Genomic DNA, 22,640 nt, shown 5'->3' on the forward strand with positions numbered 1-22,640 from the left:
TTTTCCTGTTAACTTCTTGAGTTGAAGTCATCTCATTTGATTTGTTTCTGTCTTTCTTAATTGGTAGTAAGTGTGCTTTAAGTCTGTACAACCCCAAGCACCATTGTAGCCACATTCCATGGTTATGTAACTCACTTCTGTATAGTTTTCAAATTACAAGTACAGATTCCAAACTTGTGGATTTGGGTTTTTCTCCCCAAATCTTTTACTTTGAAAAATTTTAAATCTACTGAAAATTGGAAAGAGCACAGTTAATACCCTTACATTACCTAGATTTACTAGCTGTTATTATTTTGCCACATTTGTAGTTATTTCTCACCTCTTCCTCACCCTCCCCTCTTTGTCTTTCTTTTTGTTGAAGTCATCTTAAAGTAAGTTGTAGTCATCATGATACTTCACTTTTAAATATGCCATCACTGGAACTAGGTGACATTTTCCTGTATAACCACAATACTGTTAGTACACTTAAGAAATTTAATATTTATATTATGATACCATCTAATATATAGTATAGAGTTTATATTCAAAAGTTTCCCAGTAATTATTGTCCTGGGAATGTCCATTCAGGATCCACTTGGTATTTTTTTGTTTATTTTTTTTTATTGATTCTTTTAGTTGGTTCCTAATTTGATTGCACTGTGTCCAGAAAACATGATCTGTATAATGTTGATTATTTGGAATTTGTTGATGGTTGCTTTGTGGCTTTGGTACACAGTCATTTTTTTATATCAAGCTTGTTAATTTAAATCTTGTTCAGATCTTCTATGGCCTTGATAATTTTTTCCCTTGATATTTTATTTTGTGGTAGTGGTACTGGTTTGGTCAGTTTCTCCTTAAAATCATCAGTTATGCTTCATATATGTGAAAGTGATAATAAAAGATACATGGTGATACTTAGAACAAAAGACAAAATTTGAAAGCAAATGAATAGGAAAAGCCAGTTTCTAAACGTTGGAATGAATAGTTACAGAAAACTTCCAAACTCAGAATTGTCTCAAGGAAGCTAAGGTACTGTTTTAAGGTAGAAAGAGTTTTTGTTGAGACATGCCTCTCAGTTTTCTATGCCTTTGGAAAAGTATCAATAAAAATAAGTATATATTTTAAGTAAAATGTATATAATTTGGGCATTTAAAAAATGTTTAAGACATCCCAAATGGGCTTCATCTTGAGAAGATGGTAGACCCATATTAATCTGTAGAAAATTTTATATCTTTCACATAGAATTAGGCCTTGACTACCTGATTATCTTGAGGCCTTGTTAATGCTGTTAGGGTCCGATGTGGAGATGGTGCATTCACAGACTAAATAAAGTTTCCTTAATTGGGGGAACAAAATTTACTTTTATTATAGATCACTGACATTATTTTGTCATTTCTTTGTAAGACATTTTCGGGTGATTTGTAGTAACTTTGATGTTCTTGATTAATGATTTTTTCTGCTTCCATAAGTTTCTAAAAATGTTGCTCTTGGTTTCATTCTGGATCTTGGGGTTATGTGTGAACAGTGCTAAAATGGGTGCATTCAGCACCTTTCACTTTTACTTTATTTCGCACTCCCCCCACTTTTTCTTCTCCTTTTACGTGGGGACCACTGGTTTCTGGACGTAGACCGAGCTGTGTATGGCAGGGAATATGCAAGCTGTGTGTGCAGCGTGAGAGTTTGCTGTGCTGGTGATTCCCACATCTGGCTGGGAACCTTCTTGAAGTGAGAAGTCCTCCTGAATGACAGTCGTTAGGGATGGGGCCTTGGAATCTAGCTGCACCACGACTGGAGCCTGAAGAACTGTGTGTAGACAGCGTGAGTGAGGCCCACTTGTGGCCATTCCTTTCTGGATGTTGATTTTAGACCAAGAAGGCACTGATTCTCTTGGTCAAATTGCATTTTTCCCATTCTTCTTCTCAGACCTTCTGAGGTTAATTAAAAGTCCCAGGAGATTTCTACCTTGGGCCCTTGGAATAGTCCTGGAGTATAACTGACTTCTAGGGAAATGCCAGTGTGTTTGAGGCTTTGGAACCAAACTAGGATTGGTGAATAGTTTCTTTCTCAGCACCTTTGTAATCTTCCGGGAAGTATAGGCTTGTTTTGTTTTTGGTAAGTCAATTACTTTATGAAAATGTAAATAAAACTAACTTCCTGACAACATTTTGCAGTTGGTTGGTTAAGGATGTTCTCCACGTAGCTAAGAAAAATGGACGAGAAGTGTGCTTCTTGTGAAATTTCCCTTCCTAATTTGTCATGGAATCTTAGTACTTCTGTTTCTTGAAGACAGTTTTAATTTTGTTCCATTGACTAGTGAGCATCGTCAAAGACATTTATTGACTGCCTTCTGTGTACAAGCACAGAATTGCCACACGTGGTGTGGGCTATATAAAACATGTTATTCTGCTGTGCAAGGACAGAGTTGCTGTCCACAAACAGAGTTGCTGTCCACAGACAGAGTTGTACGGTGGACCCTTGACATGCCTGAGGGAGGGAAAGTTCAGAGATCTTTAATCACCAAATTAGTGACTGCCAGCAGCTGTGGCATCCGTTCCTCCCCAGCATGCATATGCCTCGATACGCAGGGGCGGTGGCGTGGGGCTCTTGGCGTGTGGGCAAGGTGAAGAAGCCTCTTGTTCACAGCAGAGTGAGAAAGTATCCTGAAAACTTCGGGTCACCGCCAGTACCCGAGTGCAGAACATTAACTCTAGGCACGCTGCTGCTGTAGGTGTCCTGTGAGCGCCCCAGAGAACAGTGAATAGCCTGGGGGTTCAGAGAAGGAAGAGACCACTGTGGGCTCTGTGGCACCCGGATGGGATGGTTATGACTTTACCAGCTTAAGGGGGAGGGGCAGGCATTCTAGATATGGGGGAGGGAAGAACAGAGGTGGCAAAGACAGGTTTCTTTGGTCAGAGTGGGGAACTCCTGGGGGCTGCAGTGGAGAAACAGCTACAAAAGTTGGAGGAAGGTACTCCCCGGACTCTGGTGAGTCCTAAATTTCAGGCCCGGGTGGTAAAATGTTACAGGTGTAGTTTGGTCTCCTTCCCAGAGCTCCTGAAAACCGAAAGTGAATATCAGCCTGTCACTCAAGACTTTGTAATGTATTAGGCCTAAACCCTATAGTCAGCTGGTGTTTTTTGTGTTACATAAAATTGATATTGGTTAGAGTAGCTAGAAATACTGTGTTGGCAGCCCAAGGACATTTGTTTTTATCCCTTAATACTCGCATGGATGCTTGGGATAGATACCGCATGGTATGAGAGGAAAGCCTTCTGTGGATAAAGGTCCAAATAATAAAACAGCCCATGTTTGTTTTCTGGAAATAGAATATTCTAGCCCTCTGAGGGTTATTAGAAAATGCCCTTTTCACTTTCATTGTCTGTTTATTGACTTGAGGTTCAACTTGGCACAGTCTCTGGGAGTGATCTCCTTAACTCTCAGAGGAAGAGCTGATTTGGCACCCGAAGAGATGTTATCTTCGGCCTGTGTCTGTACATACAGACTGTCAGTGTGCTGCTGAGAAGCCTTTCTCACTATGCAGAGCTGGGGGAGAACAAAACACTTGGGTGTTTAGCTGTTATGCAGTTGAGTCTCTCGGGAGCAGAAGTGGTGGCACGTTCATGCCGTTGGGCCTAAATGCAATTCAGTCCCAAGCAGGGTCAGCCTTCAGTGGTGGAGCAGCTCCAAGCCACCACCAGTATACTGGAAAGTATGTGTTCATTTTCTACAGTGCCATGAGTGAAATCAGACACTCTTACTAAGCTGGAGGGAGAATTACTCTTACTTAAAAGGGGAAATTTGAGAAAGAGGCTAAGTCCTGCCTGGTGTTCGAAAATGTTGGATTCGATTCTTGGTAAATCTGTTGTTTTTCATAAAAATTTTTTTTGAACAGGTGGTATGTTTACATGGATCTAAAATATAAAGTGGTACACAGTGAAAAGTCGTTCTTGCAGATACAAATATGCATGTGTAGTTTTAGTTTCCCCTCCTTTTTTACACGAACGCATTGTATACGCTGCTCTGTGCTCCTTGGAGAGATTCCCTACATGGCTTGAGTCTTCCAGTAAAGAGAGAAACAAAATAGGTTTAATAAAGGTGTACTGATTAATTTTACGGAAGGTGCTGCTTGGACTGATGGGGAAAGAGATTTACTTGGAATTGATTGTCTAAAATAATAATATAGTTTCTGATGGGGTTTGTGATGATTTAAATGAACCTGGATGCGTAAATTCTACTCCATCTCTTAGAAATTGAAATTAAACAAACAGACAAAACTCCCAGTGAGTGGGTCTTTGGGTTACCAATTACGAAAACTTACACTGGTATGTCATTTAGGCCTGGAATCATTTTCAGAACTGGTATCCATCCATCCATCCCTCCCTCCCTTTTTTCCTTCCTTCCTTCCTTTTTTTTAAACATCTCACTCCACCACTCCTTTTTTTCCCCCCTAAACATTTTACGTCTTTAGCTCCCATCAGTTTTTGCCTATGAAGTGTTCTTTTTTCCAGCCTGGAAGTGGTTTTGAGGGAGTGGAGGTTATAGATTTTTTTTAAAGTCTCTTGCCATCTCCAAATGCTATAGCAGTTCATTTTCCTTGGGTTTCATGAACAGACTATCTTGCCATCATTTTACCATGTGGGCTAATGAAGTTTTTCAGATTCTGCTATCTGCTCGGAACTTGGTTCTCTAAAGTAAACTGTGGTGCTGCAGTGGGGATAGTTTGTTTGAAGTTCAGTAAGAATATGAGGACAATTGGACAACTTGGACTTCATAATAATGTAATTGTGGGTGTTGATATCATGGAGCATTACACAGGTTTTTAAAAGATCCAAGTTGGTGTAAGTGGTTTTTTTTCTTCTCCCCTTGGAATTCCTTTCGTTTTTTCTTCTGAAAACCAAAGTGTTAGACCCTTGTCTTTAGTCTTTGCCCTCATTTGTTCCAGATCAGGTAGTAAAAAGTGGTGGGATTCTTCAATGACTTAAGCACTAAGTTTACAGAGAATAATGACCAACTTTGGATAACAAGATGCAATAAGACTAAATTAACTTAATGTTTTCTGAAATCTGTTTCAGCAACTCTACCAGATCCTGACAGACTTTGATATCCGGTTTTATATGTATGAACTACTTAAAGTAAGTGACATAAACTGTGAAATTTGAAAAGAGGTGTTTTTTGGTTTGGGGTGGGGGGTTAACTTACAATGAGGCCTCCATTGTGGACTCTTTACATAGAAACTTCAGTGGAACTGAGAAAAATGGTTAAGTTAGTGGTACAGGGGACATTATACCAGAGGTTAGAACATACCTCTTGTTGGTCCTTGGTTTTTTGTTTACTGTTTTTCATTTTGTTTTGTTTTTGCTGCTTAATTAATACTTACAACTAGTTTTCATTACATAACAAATCACCCCAAACTTAGTGACTTTTTAAAAATGATTTATTATTTCCCATAATTCAGTGAGTAGGTTGAGTGAGTCTTTTGGTCTGGGTCAACTTGACTAGGGCAAGATGGTCCAGGATGGCCTCATTCACGTATCTGGGATGGCAGCTGGAATAGCTGAGGTCTCATTCTCCAGGATGGTCTGGACTGCTTCCCATGGTGGTCTCATCAGGTCCTAAGAGCAAGAGAGGGCAAACCGCGATATATGTAAGCACTTTTCAAGCCTCTGCTTGTGTCACGTTTGCTAATGCCCTGTTGGCCAAAGCAAGTCATGTGGCCAAACCTAGAATCAAAGGGTGGAGAAGTAAACTCCACTTTTCATGGGCAGAGCATTGAAGTCACATCGTGGAAGGACATGCATACAGGGATGGTGGGCATTTTATGGCATTTTACATCCTTTTCTTGCCATTTCTCATAGTCCCCTTCTTGTATGAGATAACCCACCCATTTAGCCCCGGCTTGTTAACCTTAACATGCAAGAAGAGGTGACGGGTGGACCTTCTAGGAGACTGAAATTTTCAAGTGTTATTGATTGACAGAGGAATGATCTTTTTTAATTTGGTTAGGTAAATGCTTAAGTAAAGAATTCTAAAAAGGTTTGTAAAATGGAATACAGTGTTTTTTTAGGGTCATGGATCACTAAGAATCTAATGAAAGCTATGAACCCCACCCCGCCCCCCGCGCCACCAATGCATGTAAAAATATACATCATTACATAAAGTTATAGGGTGGAATGGATGGGTCTCAATTTAAGAACCTCTATAGGAATATAGAGGTGTCTAAGGTATTGGTATTATTGAAGAAAATTGTCAGGATGGAGTTTTGATGGGATTATGAACAGCTGCTCGAAGAAAATACAAGTTAAATCAAGGCTTAGGCTTTAAGGAATGGGAATTTGAAGGACTAGCTTTATGTGAAGTGAATGTGTTTTCTTACAAGCACTTACACAAACTAATCATTCGAGCCAAGGTGGTGGATTCACTCCTATGGCGAATGAGTCTTTGTCATTAAGATCAGAAAGATGAAGAAAGTTGAACTTGGTTTATCACACCTTTCTACCTTTCTTCATATCCCCTCCGGGCTAGAATGGAAGGCCTTGGTGGGCAGAGGTTTGCAGTGCTGTGAACTGTCAGGCTAGTCTGTTTCCTAGGGCTTCTCAGAAAATCCCAGGCATTCACTCCGTGAGAGCAGCAATCCAAATCTCACAGCTGGTTATTTTTTTTAAGTAAGGTATTAAGATTTTGTGGTTAACTAGCACACCAAAGGTAAGATATATAACCTAGTGCAGTTGTCCTTAGATCAGGTAACAGCATAGCAGTGGTACAGGCTGGTCGTTCCGATGGCAGTGTCTGATGTCCTCTCTGCCTTCTGGGGGTAGCAGCTATGCGGTGGGTCATACTTTGTGCTAATGAGGCAGAGCCCCAGATGAAACTTGAAAAACCTCTTTCATGCTTAATGGTCAGAAACGATCAGATTTTTAAATTGAAATAATTCCCCCAAGGAATTTAAAAGCAGTTAATAACTCCACAGGGAATCTGACTAGTGGCAAAAGAATTTATTCCCTTACTGTATTTGTTCAGCCTCTGCTTTCCTCAGGTATTTTTCACACCTCAGGTACTGTGGTCCTAATTAGTTTATTCCTTTGGACAAAGACCAGGCAAAATAACAGAATCAACACTTGCTAAATTTTCTCATAGAAAAGAAAAAAAAAAAAAAAAAAAAACGGGGATGGGAGAGAGGAAATGTAGGTGGAATGTAGAAAATGCAGAAGGAACTAGGCTGAGGGCTGCAGAGTGATTGCTCAGTGACTCGCTGAGGCTTCCCACCAGGTCTGAGCTCCTGATTCAGATTTAGGGAGGTGTGTCCTCAGGAGCCATGGTTCTCTACAGCACTGCCACAGAGCCACTGTGGAATCTTGCTGCAACTGTTGGTATAAAATAAGACAAAGAGAAAAATTAAATTGAAGTAGAACCTACATAGATGAAATGAAGAAATCCTAAGGGTATAGTTTTTTGATTTTACTTAAGTGTGAAACCTTCACCCACATTGACACAGAACTATGCTGTCCAGTACAGTAGCTACTGTCCGGAGGTAGCTATTTAAATTAAGTAAAATAAAAAATTCAGTTCCTTAGTCACACTAGTCACATTTCAAGCATTCAATGGCCTCATGTGGCTGGTGGCTACCATATAGTGCAAAAATAGACTGTTTCTCTCCTTGCATAGATTATATTCTCACCTCTACCACCATAGTTTAGTTTTCCCTGTTCTTTTTTTTTTTTTAACATCTTTATTGGGGTATAATTGCTTTACAATGGTGTGTTAGTTTCTGCTTTATAACAAAGTGAATCAGTTATACATATACATATGTTCCCATATCTCTTAGTTTTCCCTGTTCTTGACCTTCATATGAAAAGCATTGTACACTGTATACTCTTTTGTGTCTGGGGAAAGCAAAGTTTGCTTATTCTTGGATTGTTGGTTCTATGGATCATTCTCTGGATTATATATTCCCTCCCACTTAGAGATGCCTGGTACAGTGCCCTTGCTAGTCTAGTCCAGTGATTTTCCACCAGGTTAACTTTGTCCCTCAGGGGACATTTGGCAATGTCTGGAACCATTTTTGGTTGTCACAGTCAGAGGGACACTACTGGCATCTCATGGGTGGAGGCTGGGGATTCTGCTAAACATCCTATAATACACAGGACCACTCCCCACAACAAAGAATTATCTGGTCCCAGATGTCAACAGTGCTGACGTCGAGAAACCCTAATCTTGTCCCATGGAAAACTCCACCTTGCAAGAGCTCTCAGTGTCAAGCACATAGTAGGTACCATACGATTATGGGTTGCTATCATTATTCAAAGAGTATATTATGGGCCTCATGTAGGCTTCAAGTGCTTTTTAAGACAAGCCAAAGGGCCCAACATTGAAATTTATGAAAGTAGTTACTGTGTTAGAAAAGGGAGATTTAGGAGCAAAGTTTTATATTGTTTAAAACAAACAACCCAAATAAGAAATGGGTGAAAGATCTGAATCAACATTTGTCCAAAGAAGATATGAGATAGCCCAAAAGTATATGAAGAGATATGCAACTTGATCACTCATTAGGGAAATACAAATCAAAACCACAATGATATTCCTCATCAAACCCACTAGAACAGCTGTAATCAGAAAGATAATAACAAGTGTTAGCAAGAATGTAGAGAAACTGGAACCCTCTCATATGGTGCTGATGGTAATGTAAAATGGTGCCGCCACTTTGGAAAACAATTAGGCAGATTCTTTAAAAGTTTAAATGTAAACGTACATACAACCTAGCACTTCACCTGTAGGAATCTACCCAAGAGAAATGAAAATGTGCGTCCTCTTAAAGACTTGTACATGAATGTTCATAAGTAGCATTAGTCTCAATAGCCAAAAAGTTAAAACAAACCAAATGTCTTTCAACTAGTATACTTATACAATGGAATACTACTCAGCAATGAAAAAAGCAACATGGATGAATCTTAGGAACAGTATGCTGCGCAAAAGAAGATAAAGTACTGTGTGTTGTATTATTTCATTTGATGACTGTCCAGAAGAGGCAAATCTATAGCAACAGGTGGTAGTAGAGCAGTGGTTGGGAGGAGAGGGGAAGGAAGGAAGGAGGTAGGAGGTAGATGGGATTGGGGGTTGACTGCAGGCAGGCTTAAGGGAAATTCTTGGGATGATGAAAAACTTCTAAAAATGAATTGTGGTAATGGTGGCACAGCTTGAGGAATTTACTAAAAAATCATTGACTTGTAGAGTCATAACATAATTCTTAAAGACCAACTGGCTCAGGGATTATTTTTAAGGAAAATACTAATATTAGAATATATGTTAATCTAGAAAACCCACATGGGACACTTATCTAAAAGACAAGTCATATTGCAGATATATTTGGATGTCATTCTTCATGTCCGCGTGTACTCTTTTCATGTCGTTGAACTCATAAGAGAAGTGACTCCAGTGTGGTTCCTAGATCTGGTTTTAAACTCATCAAATTAGACCAACAGATTAATGTATGATTTCTAAATCGAGGTGGCTGATTTATTGCTACCAGCTACAAGTAGGAGAGGAGCACCTAAAGAAGTATATCATTCCCACTTTTTAAGAAACCTTCATCATAGCCCTTGGTGTCCTCTCCACAGCCCCCTTTCTACCAGCTGCCAGCATAGTGTGCTCAGAGAGCAAGGGGTGCCTTCTGAAGCATGTTTTTTCTCTTTTGTTACAGACAGTAAGGCTGCCCCTTGAGAGGCTGTATTCAGATCAAGCTGTCACAAACAAATAAGAATATGCTTGCAGATGCTGAAAATCAGATCTCTTGCAGTAATACAATATGCCAATTCTTAAACTGTTAACAGAATTCTCAATTTAACATTTTCAAAGATGATATTAAAGGCAAGAATTTCACATCTATGGTAGCACTTACAGAAGGGCATTTATAAATATGATGTCCATACCTATGAAGCTTACAAATTTGACAATGCTCAATAAAAGCTTTCAGAATCAAAAAAAATAAAAAGAATATGCTTGCATTGCGGGGTGGTAGAGGGTTTGCTTACTTTTCTCTGTGCTTTCTTATCTAATAGGCTCTGGATTACTGCCACAGCAAGGGAATCATGCACAGGGATGTGAAACCTCACAATGTCATGATAGATCACCAACAGAAAAAGGTACCATTGCAGCCAGGCAGTGAAAAGCCTTTCATTGGAAGGCTTAGAGCCAATCAAAACTCTGGCCAGTACCTAGGTAGTTTCTGAAGACCCATGCTGTTTTCTTTGGCAGACTTGTGATACTGTTATTTCTCTAGTCTCCAGTGTTGGTTTCTACTTCACATAAGCATAGTACACAAGAAGAGTAGACAGCTGACCCTGACTGTAGTCACTTGTTTACTTTGGTCATGATTTTCTGGAGGGCCTCAAGACAGAAACTACAGCTGGTGATTTTTACTTCCTTTCTTAATGACCCTCAGACCAACCTGCCTGGCCTTAAAAAGTATACTTGGGTCCCTCCTATTTTCTATTCTCAGTTCTGATTGTCCCTGACTGGTGAGTAAATGAATCAGCTAGTGTTAGATTAATGAAAAGCTAGAGCAATGCTTCAATCCTGGAGTGGGGCACATGTCCCCAACCTTTTCTGTTAATGACTAGAGCTTATAATGAAAGCTGTCAGTAATGAGGGGGTATGTTAACACATGCAGCTGGTATGGAGGCAGAAGACAAGCTTAAGCTTTATTGATCTAGAGAGAATGATAAGCCAGGATAATTTAAATTTTAAAAAAGAAAAAGCAAATAAGATTCCAAGTGCTCTGCTCTAGAAATGACCTCTTAGCAGTTGCTGAAAAGTGTATCTTTTTAGCCAGTGCACTTGCTAACATTTTTTATGTGGGCAAATAATTGTTATTAATTAGATGTGGCCTTGTTGTAAGACACAGGCATCTGGAGACACTCCTTTCACATGTTTTATTTCTGTCGTATTTATAGCTGCGACTGATAGACTGGGGTCTGGCGGAATTTTATCATCCCGCCCAGGAGTACAATGTCCGCGTAGCCTCCAGGTACTTCAAGGGACCAGAGCTCCTTGTGGACTATCAGGTAAAATGTTAGTGAAGCACCTCTGGGTTCTTTTTACCTTTGCTAGGGCTTTTCTTGGCTTTTTCTTTTTCCTGGTTTTTATTTAGTCAATTTGGATACATTTAAAAGCCAGTCTTGGATACAAAAGGTATGTATCCAGGATCATTGTAAATGATCTTGGTTCCCGGGGAGACAGTTTAGGAAAAAACAGCTACAGAACTGGGCCTACATTCCATCCACGACCTCACTACTTTTGGGGAAAAGGTTTGCCACCTTTTGGGTACCATTCCCAGGAATCTGTCACCTGGCTGAAGAAGTTAGACTTGGGACTTCCCTGGTGGCACAGTGGTTAAGAATCCACCTGCCAATGCAGGAGACAAGGGTTCCATCCCTGGTCCACGAAGATCCCACATGCCGCGAAGCAACTAAGCCCGTGTGCCACAACCACTGAGCCTGCGCTCTAGAGCTCATGAGCCACAACTACTGAGCCCACATGCCACAACTACTGAAGCCCGCGCACCTAGAGCCTATGCTCCGCAACAAGAGAAGCCACCACAGTGAGAGGCCCACGTATGAAAACGAAGAGTAGCCCCAACTCGCTGCAGCTAGAGAAAGTCCGCACACAGCAACGAAGACCCAATGCAGCCAATAAATAAATAAAATAAAATAAAATAAAATCCAGTCTTTATTCTACCCCAAAATGATAATTATGGACTTTTCTCAGCTACTTTTTTTTTTTTTGGCTTTGAATTTTAAAATATCTGAAGAGGTCAACTAAAGACTAGAAACCTAGAAACTCAGATCAGAAAAATGACATCTGTAACACCCTTGACTGACGGTTGTCTTTATTTCCTCAGATGTATGATTATAGCCTGGATATGTGGAGTTTGGGCTGTATGTTAGCGAGCATGATCTTTCGAAAGGAGCCCTTCTTTCATGGACAGGATAACTATGACCAGGTAAGCAAACATCATCTGGCTCCTATCCATTTGGAGGCAGATGCCAAGAAAATAGCATCTCGATAGGGATGCTGTTGTTGAGCCACTAAATATCATCCAGTATCTGCATATAAGCTTTTCTTCAGGGTAAAGAGTTTCACAAAATCTTGTCTGTGGTCCCCAAAGATAGAGACAGGTAGTGTGCTGTGTTCTGCCCAACTTCCAAATTGTGTCTATGAGGAAGTCAGGTACCTCCTTGTCTAATAAAACAAGATTCTAGTCATTAGGGACTTCACTGGTGGTGCAGTGGTTAAGAATTCGCCTGCCAATTCAGGGGACACGGGTTTTAGCCCTGGTCCGGGAAGATCCCAAATGCTGTGGAGCAGCTAAGCCCATGCGCCACAACTACTGAGCCTGTGGTCTAGAGCCCGAGAGCCACAACTACTGAAGCCCACGTGCCTAGAGCCCGTGCTCCGCAACAAGAGAAGCCACCACAATGAGAAGCTCACGCACTGCAATGAAGAGTAGCCCCCGCTCGCCGCAACTAGAGAAAGCCCGAGCACAGCGACAAAGACCCAACGCAGCCAAAAATAAATAATAAATAAATAAATTTATTTATTTAAAAAAAAAAGATTCTAATCATTAGGTTTTATGTTCCCATAATCATCAGCCTCTAGAATATTATTGTCATAAGTTGTGTTATCATTTTAAAGGCATTTTGGAAATTTGCATTCATGTGAACTTCATATCTGTGAGTCTGCTGCCTGTCCGCCCCGGGCTCAGATCCGTATCTGTTCCCTGGAAATTTAGTGATGTGGAAGTCTCCTAATTCTTTGGTCCAGCATCCCCGCGGGCTGTGCTCAGTAATTTGGTCAGTTTGTTTTGTGTTTCAGCTTGTTCGCATTGCCAAGGTTCTGGGTACAGATGAGCTGTATGGGTATCTGAAGAAGTATCACATAGACCTAGATCCACACTTCAACGATATCCTGGGACAGTAAGTAAGAGAGAGAAAGAAAGAGGGTCTTAATTTACCCAATTCAGAAGTGAAAAGGTTAGCTGAAATCACTTTCTAAAGCTCTTTCTCCTTTCTAATTATATCAGAATTGAAATATTCTTTTTTTTCCCCATATATATTTTTTAACTTGAGAAATTTGGGCATTGTTTACATGTGTCTTCTAATCATTTTACTTCTCTAAGAGATAGCCTGTTTATCAATAGAAGATGGAAGACAAAATCATGCTACAGAAAACTTTCTGGAATAGCATATGGCTTATTTTAATGGAAAATCTTAGAAAGCTGTGATTCTTCTTTCAGTAAGAGATTTGTAGTTTCTTCTTGTTCTGTGTAATGGATTTTCTGTAAGGGAGCAAATTTTAAGGCATATTTTCAGATACAGTACAATAGTGTTGAAACGTAGATGTTGTGTTGACAATTTTCAGACAGTAATTTTATGGAACCTCCATGTTTCTGAAGCTAGCTCTTTAAATATATCTGCTGAACAATAAAGATTACTCAGCTACCTCCGTGCCTCACCCAGAATTGACTAAAAGTCTGGGGCATAAAAAACTATCTAGAAAGGTTCTACAAAGTTTAAATCAGATGCAGACATTACAATTAATTCTATGTATCAGTCACAGAGCACTGTTTTGTTTGAGGATGCTGTGATCATAACTATGGGGGGGGGACAGGTAACATTAAGAATGAGATTTAATGAGCTTGTAATCAACACAGTGTTCTAAGACTTTGTTGGCTTTAACCCTAATATGTAAGAATTCTTGTTGAATTTAATCTCAGAATACCAATGCTTTCCTTTTCTTCTCAGACATTCACGGAAACGCTGGGAAAATTTTATCCATAGTGAGAACAGACACCTCGTCAGCCCTGAGGCCCTAGATCTTCTGGACAAACTTCTGCGATATGACCATCAACAGAGACTGACTGCCAAAGAGGCCATGGAGCACCCATACTTCTGTGAGTTTCCAGGGACCTGATCTGTCAAAGGGAAATTCTTCTACTCTTTATCTTTGAGGCCTGACAAGAGAATTCTGGGTATTTGGATGAATCATGCTTGGGATTTGGCCTCATTAGTTTGACTCTTGAAACAGCTCTGCAGATCTGTTTCTAGTTGCCCAAAGGTGTTTGCTTGTTCGCTGTAGTTCCCTTGAGTCTGATCTGTATGACCATTGCCTATGACCCTGAGTTGATAGATGACAAGTATCTAAAGTTTTGTTTTCAAATATATACATTTGTGTGGAAACCTAATCAAAGATTTTTTTTTCCGCCTCAAAAAAAAAGTGATTTGTTGAAAGTAGTAAGGTGACCATAGCATATTTTTAAAGAAGGAAATAAGATAAATAAATACAAGGAATTTGAGGAAAGGAAAGCAGGTATGGCAGGACCTCGCTAAAATCCTGTCTGAATTACAGACTTCCTAGGTCTCACTTTAAAGTATGTGTGTATATTCAGTTTATGCACTTGCTTATCGGTCTGCATGCGTATGGTTCTCCCCACTGATAAAGTATGTCCCAGACTCTCCTCTCATTAAAGGCAGTGTGACGTCATTTAGACCAGTCACAGAGGAGACTGAGAGTGAGGGAGGTTAAGTGATCTGTCTCAATTTTCTGTCTGAAGTGAGATGAGAACTTTCAGCCTACCTCTTGCTTGACCAATATGCTCTTTCCTTCTCCTTTTTTTCCTCTCTGGAAATTAACTAAATCTTGCCTGAAGAATACATTGCTCTGTGGTCTTGAGCCTGGTAACCCATAAGCATTAGTAGACAGCAGATTTAAAAGGTGTTACCCTTCATTCTTCCAGACCTCAGACAAGTGTAAATGGTTGTCTTTCTGTCACAGAAAGCTATTTTTACACTCTGAGTTTGACTGAATTAAGAACACTGATGTTTATATTATGCAAATCATGATCTGTCTACTTTTCTGAATACATACTATACTTCTATAAAAAAATTTTTACACTGTTGCTTAAAATCGATAGTTCTTCTAGTAGCTCTTTTTATTCACCCTTTCCTCCAAAGTGTTTACTATCTATTGCACATACTTTGAAGAAATGGGAGTTGGATATGATGTTAGTATTCAAGGAAGAACAACACATAAGAAAATCAGTAGAAATTTTGAACAGTGGGAAATGGGTGTTTCTGTGCCTCTCTTTTTCCTGAGTCTTAGCAGTTGAACTTGTACTCTGAAGAGGTATACAAGTTGATTGTGAGAGCATTTCCCCCTGATCGTTCCTCAGTGTCTGTAATTTTGGTTGCCCTCCTGACCCTGACTTCCTGGTAGCCTGTGTCTATGTCACTGTGGAAGAAGGTTGGGTCTGTTATGGTGTTCTCCCCTGGCACTGGCCAGCCCTGCCTCTGCTGACTGTCCTCCTGTTTCCTTGCAGACCCCGTGGTGAAGGAGCAGTCCCAGCCTTGTGCAGATAATGCTGTACTTTCCAGTGGTCTCACGGCGGCCCGATGAAGACTGGAAAGCGACGGGTAATGCGGCATTGATGCTTGCCAATAAAACCAACCAACCAAACACAAACCTTGAAGGAAAACTACAGTGTGATAAAAAGAAATTCTAGCCATTCCTTCTAAACGCAAAGAAGAGTAAAGACCTAAAAGTCTGTCAAAAAGAAAGAAACTCCCCAGCACTAGTCTACAGGGAACTGCTGTTTGGCAGCCTGACGATGCACATAGTTGGGTATCTGAGGGGACTTTCCCTTTGGAATGCATGGGAGATGAGAGACTCAGAGTTGTTGTACATTTACCTTTATTTAACAGGAGACCACTGTTGAATTAACCTGTTCAAGTCAACAAGCTCTGAATATCTGACTTCCTATCTATTCCACTGTGGTCTGGGTTTCCTTTGGTGAGATTCAGGCTCAAGTTTTAGCAAAATGTCAGCAGTCTATAGTGACACACCAGCCTCATTCACGAAAAGGAGATACTAAAACAGTGACAGTATTTTTTTTCTAAGCTCTTTTACAAATTCATGTTTTATGTATTTTTTTTTTTTTTAATGACATGAGCTCTCTGGGAAATGTACCTCATCCCTGCAGTTTTCTTCTAAGTGATTCATTTGGGAGCAAACTGCAGTCACTCTCACAGGAGTCCCCTTTGATGTCAGGAGGCATCACTTTAAACCTTCTGATGCCATGGACAGGTCCATCTGTCTCATCAAGAGTTGGATGCTAAGTGCATAACTTGGAGCTCAGTGTAACCTTCGTTGATCTGCCTAACCATAAAATCTTGTTGCTATTTTTTTCATGTAGCTTTTTTTTCCAGCCTCTTAAGGAAAACTTCATTTCCCAGCACATCCCTGTGTGTGCACCTATTTTAACGCACGTCTCTGAAACAAAGACTTTTTGTTCACAACCATAACTAAAGCTGGAAAGTCAGTCTTCAGGGAGGTCAGGGAGGGAGAAAGAAAAGCATCCTTATTAGAATTTATTCAGGAAAGATGGATTGGGTGAGATAAAAACAAGTATTCCCCTCCCATGCTTTACCCCTTTTTATCCCCATGAGAAACAGTTTCCCTCTGTAATCAGGGTAATCTGCGTTTTTAAGCTCTGATAGGTAATACATGAATGTGTTGGCAGAGAGAAGTCTTTCTCACGTGCAGGGACTGGAGTTGTGTGGGCAGGGCCACCCACCGATAACCCGAGCGACCGGAGAGAGTAGCATACGAGGGGCTTGGGGAAAGGAGTGGAGCTGCTGGGGCAGGTATCAAAGCTTGGGATCCATTGTGCTAGCCTTCACGTTAGCAAAGGAAGCTATATTTTGTTTAAGAAAATTTAAAAAAATAGAGCTGATATCACTCTGGGGACTTGTCATCAACATGGTTTGCAAGCAGTCCCCTGACCCCAGCTGCAGGGCCGTGCTACAGCTGTGGGGACCTCTCACACTAGGCTGGAGCTCAAGGTGTCTACCACCACATCACACTTCAGGACTCCTTTATTACTATTTAATAATGCCGTACATTTTTATAAGGTTAGGGTGTTTGAAAACATCTGTTTACATTCCATATCCCAATAAAATCGTATTGGTATTGGTAGCGGGTCCTATCTCTAAATATAGATTCTATTTTTGTTGTTTGGTCAGTGGGAACTTCAAATAAAACAAGATCCCAAAGCCAGGAAATGCATTCAGTTAAGGTTCTCATACCAATGCTACCTGCCTTCATTGCACATTCTGTATATTAATGTATACATTTGTTCTACCTGAAAATCAAAAACAAGACAGGAGCTCTTGAGTGAACCTATATTGATATGTCAGGCAGCAAAACTCAGTGTTTGGGATTATCAAAAGCCTTCTAATGTGCCCTTCTAGGCAACACCGAACTGTTGGTTATTATTTATCAGGGAGATGTGCCACTGTGTGTCTTTCCTGCCCCACCCATTTCCTCCTTTGTCACCCATTCCCTCCCCCCACCCTTCTTTTTTTTTTTTTTTTTTTTAAATTGCCGGTCTGGACCAGGCAGAGGAAGCCTACTGGAGGGTCTTGGTGAAGTAGTAACCCCGTTTCTTTCTCTTGGGTCTCCCCAGAGGCAGTAAAAGCAGCTGGAGAAGAGTCAGGTGACTGACTTCTGTCTCTCCTCTGGTCATGATGTAGTAGGTGCAAAAACAGCTCACCTGCCTGTCCTTGGGTTCTGTGACTGCAGCTTGGCAAAGGAGTAATTCTTCCATTTTATGCGTACAGTTTACTTTTCCACCACCTATACTTTTTACCTCTCTTCATGCCTTAGACATACAGAATAACTGAGTTTAAAATGCTCCTTTCTGAGTCTGTTCTTGACACCCAACTTCTGGCTGACTGACTGTGGGTGGTTCTTTCCCAAACTGAACTGAGTCTCGTCCAGACCTTTCCTCTTTTACCTATCTCCAAAACCATTTTGTGTCCAGATGGACCTAGCTCCCCTGAGATTTTAGAGTATTTACCTGGGTTAGGAGGCAGTCTTGGAGAGTTCCAAAAGAGGGATGAGAGCGTGCGTGTGTGTGAGTGAGTCTAATCTTATATTTAGACAAAGCTGTGGTAGATTTACCCACCCAATTTCCTTTTCGGTTAGCATATTATTTCTTAAATTCATCTCAGTAATTTTCATTAGACATTTTGTTTGCTTCATTACCTTGTAACAGGTTAAAAGTGCCTATGATAAGGACCTATTATTTCCTAAAGAAAAGCAAAAAAATGTGGGGAACAGGGTAGTGTTACACTGTCATCTCAGGTACTGCCTGTGTTCAAGAACATAGACCCAGTATGGTGAGAACGGAAGGTTCCCGTGCCAAATACAGATTGGTGTATCAGAGGTTATTGGCCACAGGTGAGCATAACTGCAAGGTTTTGCTTCAGCTGAGAAATCCCATGGCGAGAGCAGAACTGATGAAGTGCGAATATTTTCATCAGGTTTGCTTGCAGTTCACTCTCCCCGTGATCCTATCATCTGGCCTGCCCCTGTCCTATCCTAGCCCCGTGGTAAGTGACCAGGTGGGAGAAGCCAATGAGTGTATAACGCAGACCAAGCATTCCCGGGTCATCTTACCACTTAGAGGAGTGCCAGAGCCAGTTCTGTGAGGCACGTGAACATCAGTCACTCTGCTGGGTCTCCTCACAGGCATTCTCCAGCACATTGGTACTCACGAGGCTCAAAGCATATGTATTCCCTTGCAAAGAAGGAAGGTGCTTTCCAACTGATTGATTAGAGGAGACGGAAGAGCTTATAATCCTTGGGGGCAGGGAGAGAGGACAGGAGAGGGGGCTGTTAAAAGAAGAAAGGGAATCAGTAAAAACAGTTGAAAGGTAGATCTTGAGGTGGGGGAACATGACTTCTTGAGGGAAGAAAGCAAGGGAGCACAAAGTTCAAGTTCTGGAACGTGCCCTGAGTTCTGGAACGCCCCCAGGATTGGTTCCAGTGGGACTGCAAGGTGGTGCTCTTGAGGCAGATGCTGAGTCCCAGAGAGAGCCAGCCCATGGCCGTGGATCTCAGTCTGCGTCTACTCAGGGAAATGACTTAGCTTCTCCCAGGTGCTGCTTTGATGAGGATGGAAGCAAAATTATTTTGGGACACAAACAATTGGAAGAATTTTTACATATGCATTGAAATGGATCTGAGAGAGCCCCGTTGACAGTCTCCTTTAATGCCAGTTCAGATTAATGATTCGTTTAGGAACCTGTGTTACTGCATGAGCACTCACAGGAAAAAGCAATCTTCCCTCCTACAAATTAACAGGAGTGGATAGTAACTGATCAGAGTCAAGGCCATTGAGATACAAACCCGAAAGCAAAAGCAGGGTCCATATGAGCACACAAGAAGCCAAAGTTTGTCAGTGAGCTTAATAAATCTAAGACTGAGTGACATCTTGCCATTAAAACTAACCCCAGGGTGGGGATGAGGGGAGGGGAGGTGGCGAGGAAACATCTGGCTTAAGAAAACCAGTAATAACATATGCTTTGGAGCTATGTGGATGTGTCAGTGAAAATGACCCCAACCAGGTATTGTAGAGGCAGGGGGAAGTGATGTTATGGGATTATACAGGGGATGCATACTTTTGTGTAGAGAATCAACAATGTGCTACAAATGTGATACTTAATCCTGAACTGCATGTATTGGGGATTGTTTTTTTTTTTAAAAAATTCATTGAATCAATAAATTAACAGTTTTTCACTTGCTGGCTTTTCTTGCTGTAAATGGTGACTAAGAGGTTGGGACAGAAATCTTGACACCCAGTGGAAAGCTTGGATAAGTCTTCAAGAAACATGGAGCCGACTATTTTCTTCTGTTTGCAGAAAAGCAACACTGCCTGGGTTGTGATCCTTTACTAATGACTACTTCAGACACAATTGACCACCTCTTTGTATCACTGGATGACTGATGTATGATTTATGTGCTGCTGCCCTTTAGAGGAAAGAAAAATGCCATGTTAAATCCTGTTTTCATAAATAAAAATGTTGATAATCACCAGCATGTTGAGAATCACCAGCCTTCCCAAGTGGGAGACAAGCCACTGCTATGAGGACCTTAAACTTGTATTTCCTGTCTCTTGGGGGAGAGGAGGAATAAACCTTGAACTGTGAAGTTGTGTGGGCGGGTGGTTGCAGTTAATCACCTTGGTGTGAAGACTTGACTTTAGCAGAAGTGGTGGGACTAGGGTGGTGTGGGGATTGTTTCTTGGTACTTGCTTCTGAACTGTGTCACTCAGAACCTGCCAATCCTGCTTGGGATTGACCATTTCATTGCACAACTTTACCTTGTGGGAGCGTGTTCTGCACTTATGAAAACCTCTCCCCAGCCCCATTTCTTGCAACACAAGTGGGCACACGCCATTGTTTGGCAGATGGTGGAGTCTTTCATCAGTGCGCTTGCTTCTCGCTGATCCCTCTGTGGAGTGGGATGCTTGAAAATCATCTGCTGAAGAGTCATTTCTAACCTTACGTACCATGCAGCCTTTCTCAAATACTAAGCGTAGAACCCTTCCCGTACCCAAAGAAAGTTTGGGTCATGAAATGTTTCTGTGTGACAGCTTCCCAGATACATTGTCCTTTCTCTCGGTACCCTGCTGTGGCACCGTTCTGAGCTGCTGCTTCTAGAGTTCTGCTGGAATCTCACAACCCACTCCGCTGTGCTGGACATGGAAGGAGGAACGAGGTTTTCAGGCCATGCCAGACAGCTCCTTCCAGGGGGGAGTTAAAAATATTTGAGCTCCATTTTTGCTCTTTATTAGTGAACTGGGCCCTTTCCCTCTGTAAATCCAGTCATCTGATTCTTGGTCCCAAGACATAAGTAAGTTGGTTCAGGTCTGATGGGTATCTGGAGCTGGGCTGCTGAACCTGTAGCTTGGCTTACACAGAATAGACAAGAGGCTTTGGTGCTTCTAGATTAGCGTCCTGGACCCGAGAAAAGGGGAGGGACTCGGTCACAGTAAGGCTGGGACCAAGACTGCCTCTGTGAGTGGTGATCAGAAGAGGAAGAAAAAGGGTGCTATTTGAAACCTGAAACCGGTCAGTTCTTACTTGGTTTTCCACGAAGTGCCGTGGGAAAGTCAGGCTTGTATACCATTCCCAGTGCTCCCCAAGAGAAGGGAGCCACATGCCAGTGGAGGCCTGTCCTCACTCCGGGTCAGAATGATTAATGCCATCTTTCCCCTCCTCCCATCTCTCTCCCCAGGTCTGTTGCGGTTCCTCCCACTTTTCCATAAGCAGAACAAGAACCAAATCAAACGTCTTAACGTGTGTAGAGAGATCACGTTCCGTGAGCAGACACAAAACGGTGGCAGGTTTGGCGAGCACGAACTAGACCAACCGAAGGGCAGCCCACCACCATATATCAAACCTCACTTCTGAATGTAAAAGGTTCACACGCCTTTGGCTTCCTGTTGACTTCCTCCTGACCCAGAAAGCATGGGAAATGTGAAGGGTATGCGAAATGGTGGTTACTGTTGCTCCCCCGCGCCCCTGGCTCGTCCCCGTGGCCGCCTGTTTTTTCCAGCAGACCATGTTAACTACCTGACCACAGACTCCAGTGGGGGCACGGGGCGTATATGGCATGATGGGCGGTTACATATTATAATTTTAAAAGTATATATTATTGAATAAAAGGTTTTAAAAGAAATGTATGGAGAGTTTTCAGTGCGGAAGGGGCCATTAAACAAGACCTGTGGCCACAGAGGACGGAGAGAGAGAAGGGCATTTGAGCCAGGTTCTAGCCAGAGGGAAGAGGGCCAGTCCCAGAGGTGAGGAGGGCCATTTCCAGCATGCTCTTGACAGAGATGAGAAGTTGAAGAGGTATGTGAACCAGTCCTGGCAGTGGGGGACCCCAGGTGATTCCAGCAGACTTGGCGAGCCAGGAAAGCCAGGCCTCGGCCTCGCCTTGAACGCGTCCGTCTCCCTGGACCCCTCCTTCCAAAGCAGGTGAGTCAACCAGACATTTACGTGGTAGGTAAATGTCACCTCTAGTGAACTCAGGAAGCTGCCTTAGCCCATTCTTCGCTTTCCCTTTGCGCATCACCGTGTTCCATTCCACCTCCCAATACTGCTCACCACCCCGCCACGCCCCCTTCCGAAAAAGCATCTTACCTTGGAGGCTGGTTGAGTCTGCTGCCCCGAGGCAGGGGAAGGGGTTGGGTCTGGGGTTCAGATTATCCCGAAGCTCCCGTGAATGGGAGGAGAAGCAGCCCACTCACAGGTGAAAGAAGGTGGAATAGAAGCACCAGGTGTGTCTGTTAAGTGAGAAAACGAAACCTGTTTTACAAATGAGATTCCCTGGCACCCTCAGTCCTCTCCCAGGACAGCTGTGCCACGGGGAGGTGAAAGCAACAACCTGGTGGCTGCCCAGCCTTGTGTCTGGCTGAGGCCTGCGTCCTCCCACCGCCTGTAAAGCAGAAGCGGTGGGCAGACCCGACACCTGGGCAGCTAGACGGGGCACCCGCTAGTTCTCCACAAAAGCCACTGGTCTGCCCAACATCCCTTCTCCTGTCTTCTCTGCTGCTTGTCCTGAACAGGTGACTATGGGAACCCAGGTGTGGACGCTCACAGTTTTTGAAGCAATTATAGGGGGAAAGCAAAGAGGTCCCTCAGGGCCACCATGGCGTCAGTGTCCCTTGGACCAGCTCCTGTTGTATCCAAGCCATTCCTCAGGTGTGGGAGCTCAAGACTGTGCCTGCCCCCAGACACCAGCGAGTGAGGGCCCGCAGGCCC

The 22,640-nt window shown here is 42.2% G+C and overlaps 1 protein-coding gene across 3 annotated transcripts in view; it reads left to right on the top strand.

The window, feature by feature from the left end:
• Window positions 1–21,555, top strand: part of CSNK2A2 (casein kinase 2 alpha 2) — a 38,774-nt gene extending 17,219 nt beyond the window's left edge. The window contains exons 5-12 of one of the 3 annotated variants that reach the window (XM_033846328.2): window positions 5,052–5,111; window positions 10,032–10,115; window positions 10,926–11,036; window positions 11,873–11,974; window positions 12,847–12,947; window positions 13,776–13,924; window positions 15,350–15,443; window positions 21,112–21,555. In XM_033846328.2, the coding sequence (XP_033702219.1) occupies window positions 5,052–5,111; window positions 10,032–10,115; window positions 10,926–11,036; window positions 11,873–11,974; window positions 12,847–12,947; window positions 13,776–13,924; window positions 15,350–15,426 (684 nt within the window). In that variant the 3' untranslated portion in view covers window positions 15,427–15,443; window positions 21,112–21,555. Of the gene's footprint in view, window positions 1–5,051; window positions 5,112–10,031; window positions 10,116–10,925; window positions 11,037–11,872; window positions 11,975–12,846; window positions 12,948–13,775; window positions 13,925–15,349; window positions 19,906–21,111 lie in introns of those variants that run through there. The other 2 variants (XM_033846329.2, XM_033846330.2) reach the window with 2 other exon arrangements.
• The last annotated feature ends 1,085 nt before the right edge of the window (window positions 21,556–22,640 follow it).

This window comes from Tursiops truncatus, chromosome 19 (genome assembly GCF_011762595.2).
Source record: "Tursiops truncatus isolate mTurTru1 chromosome 19, mTurTru1.mat.Y, whole genome shotgun sequence".
In the NCBI taxonomy this organism is placed as follows: Eukaryota; Metazoa; Chordata; class Mammalia; order Artiodactyla; family Delphinidae; genus Tursiops; species Tursiops truncatus.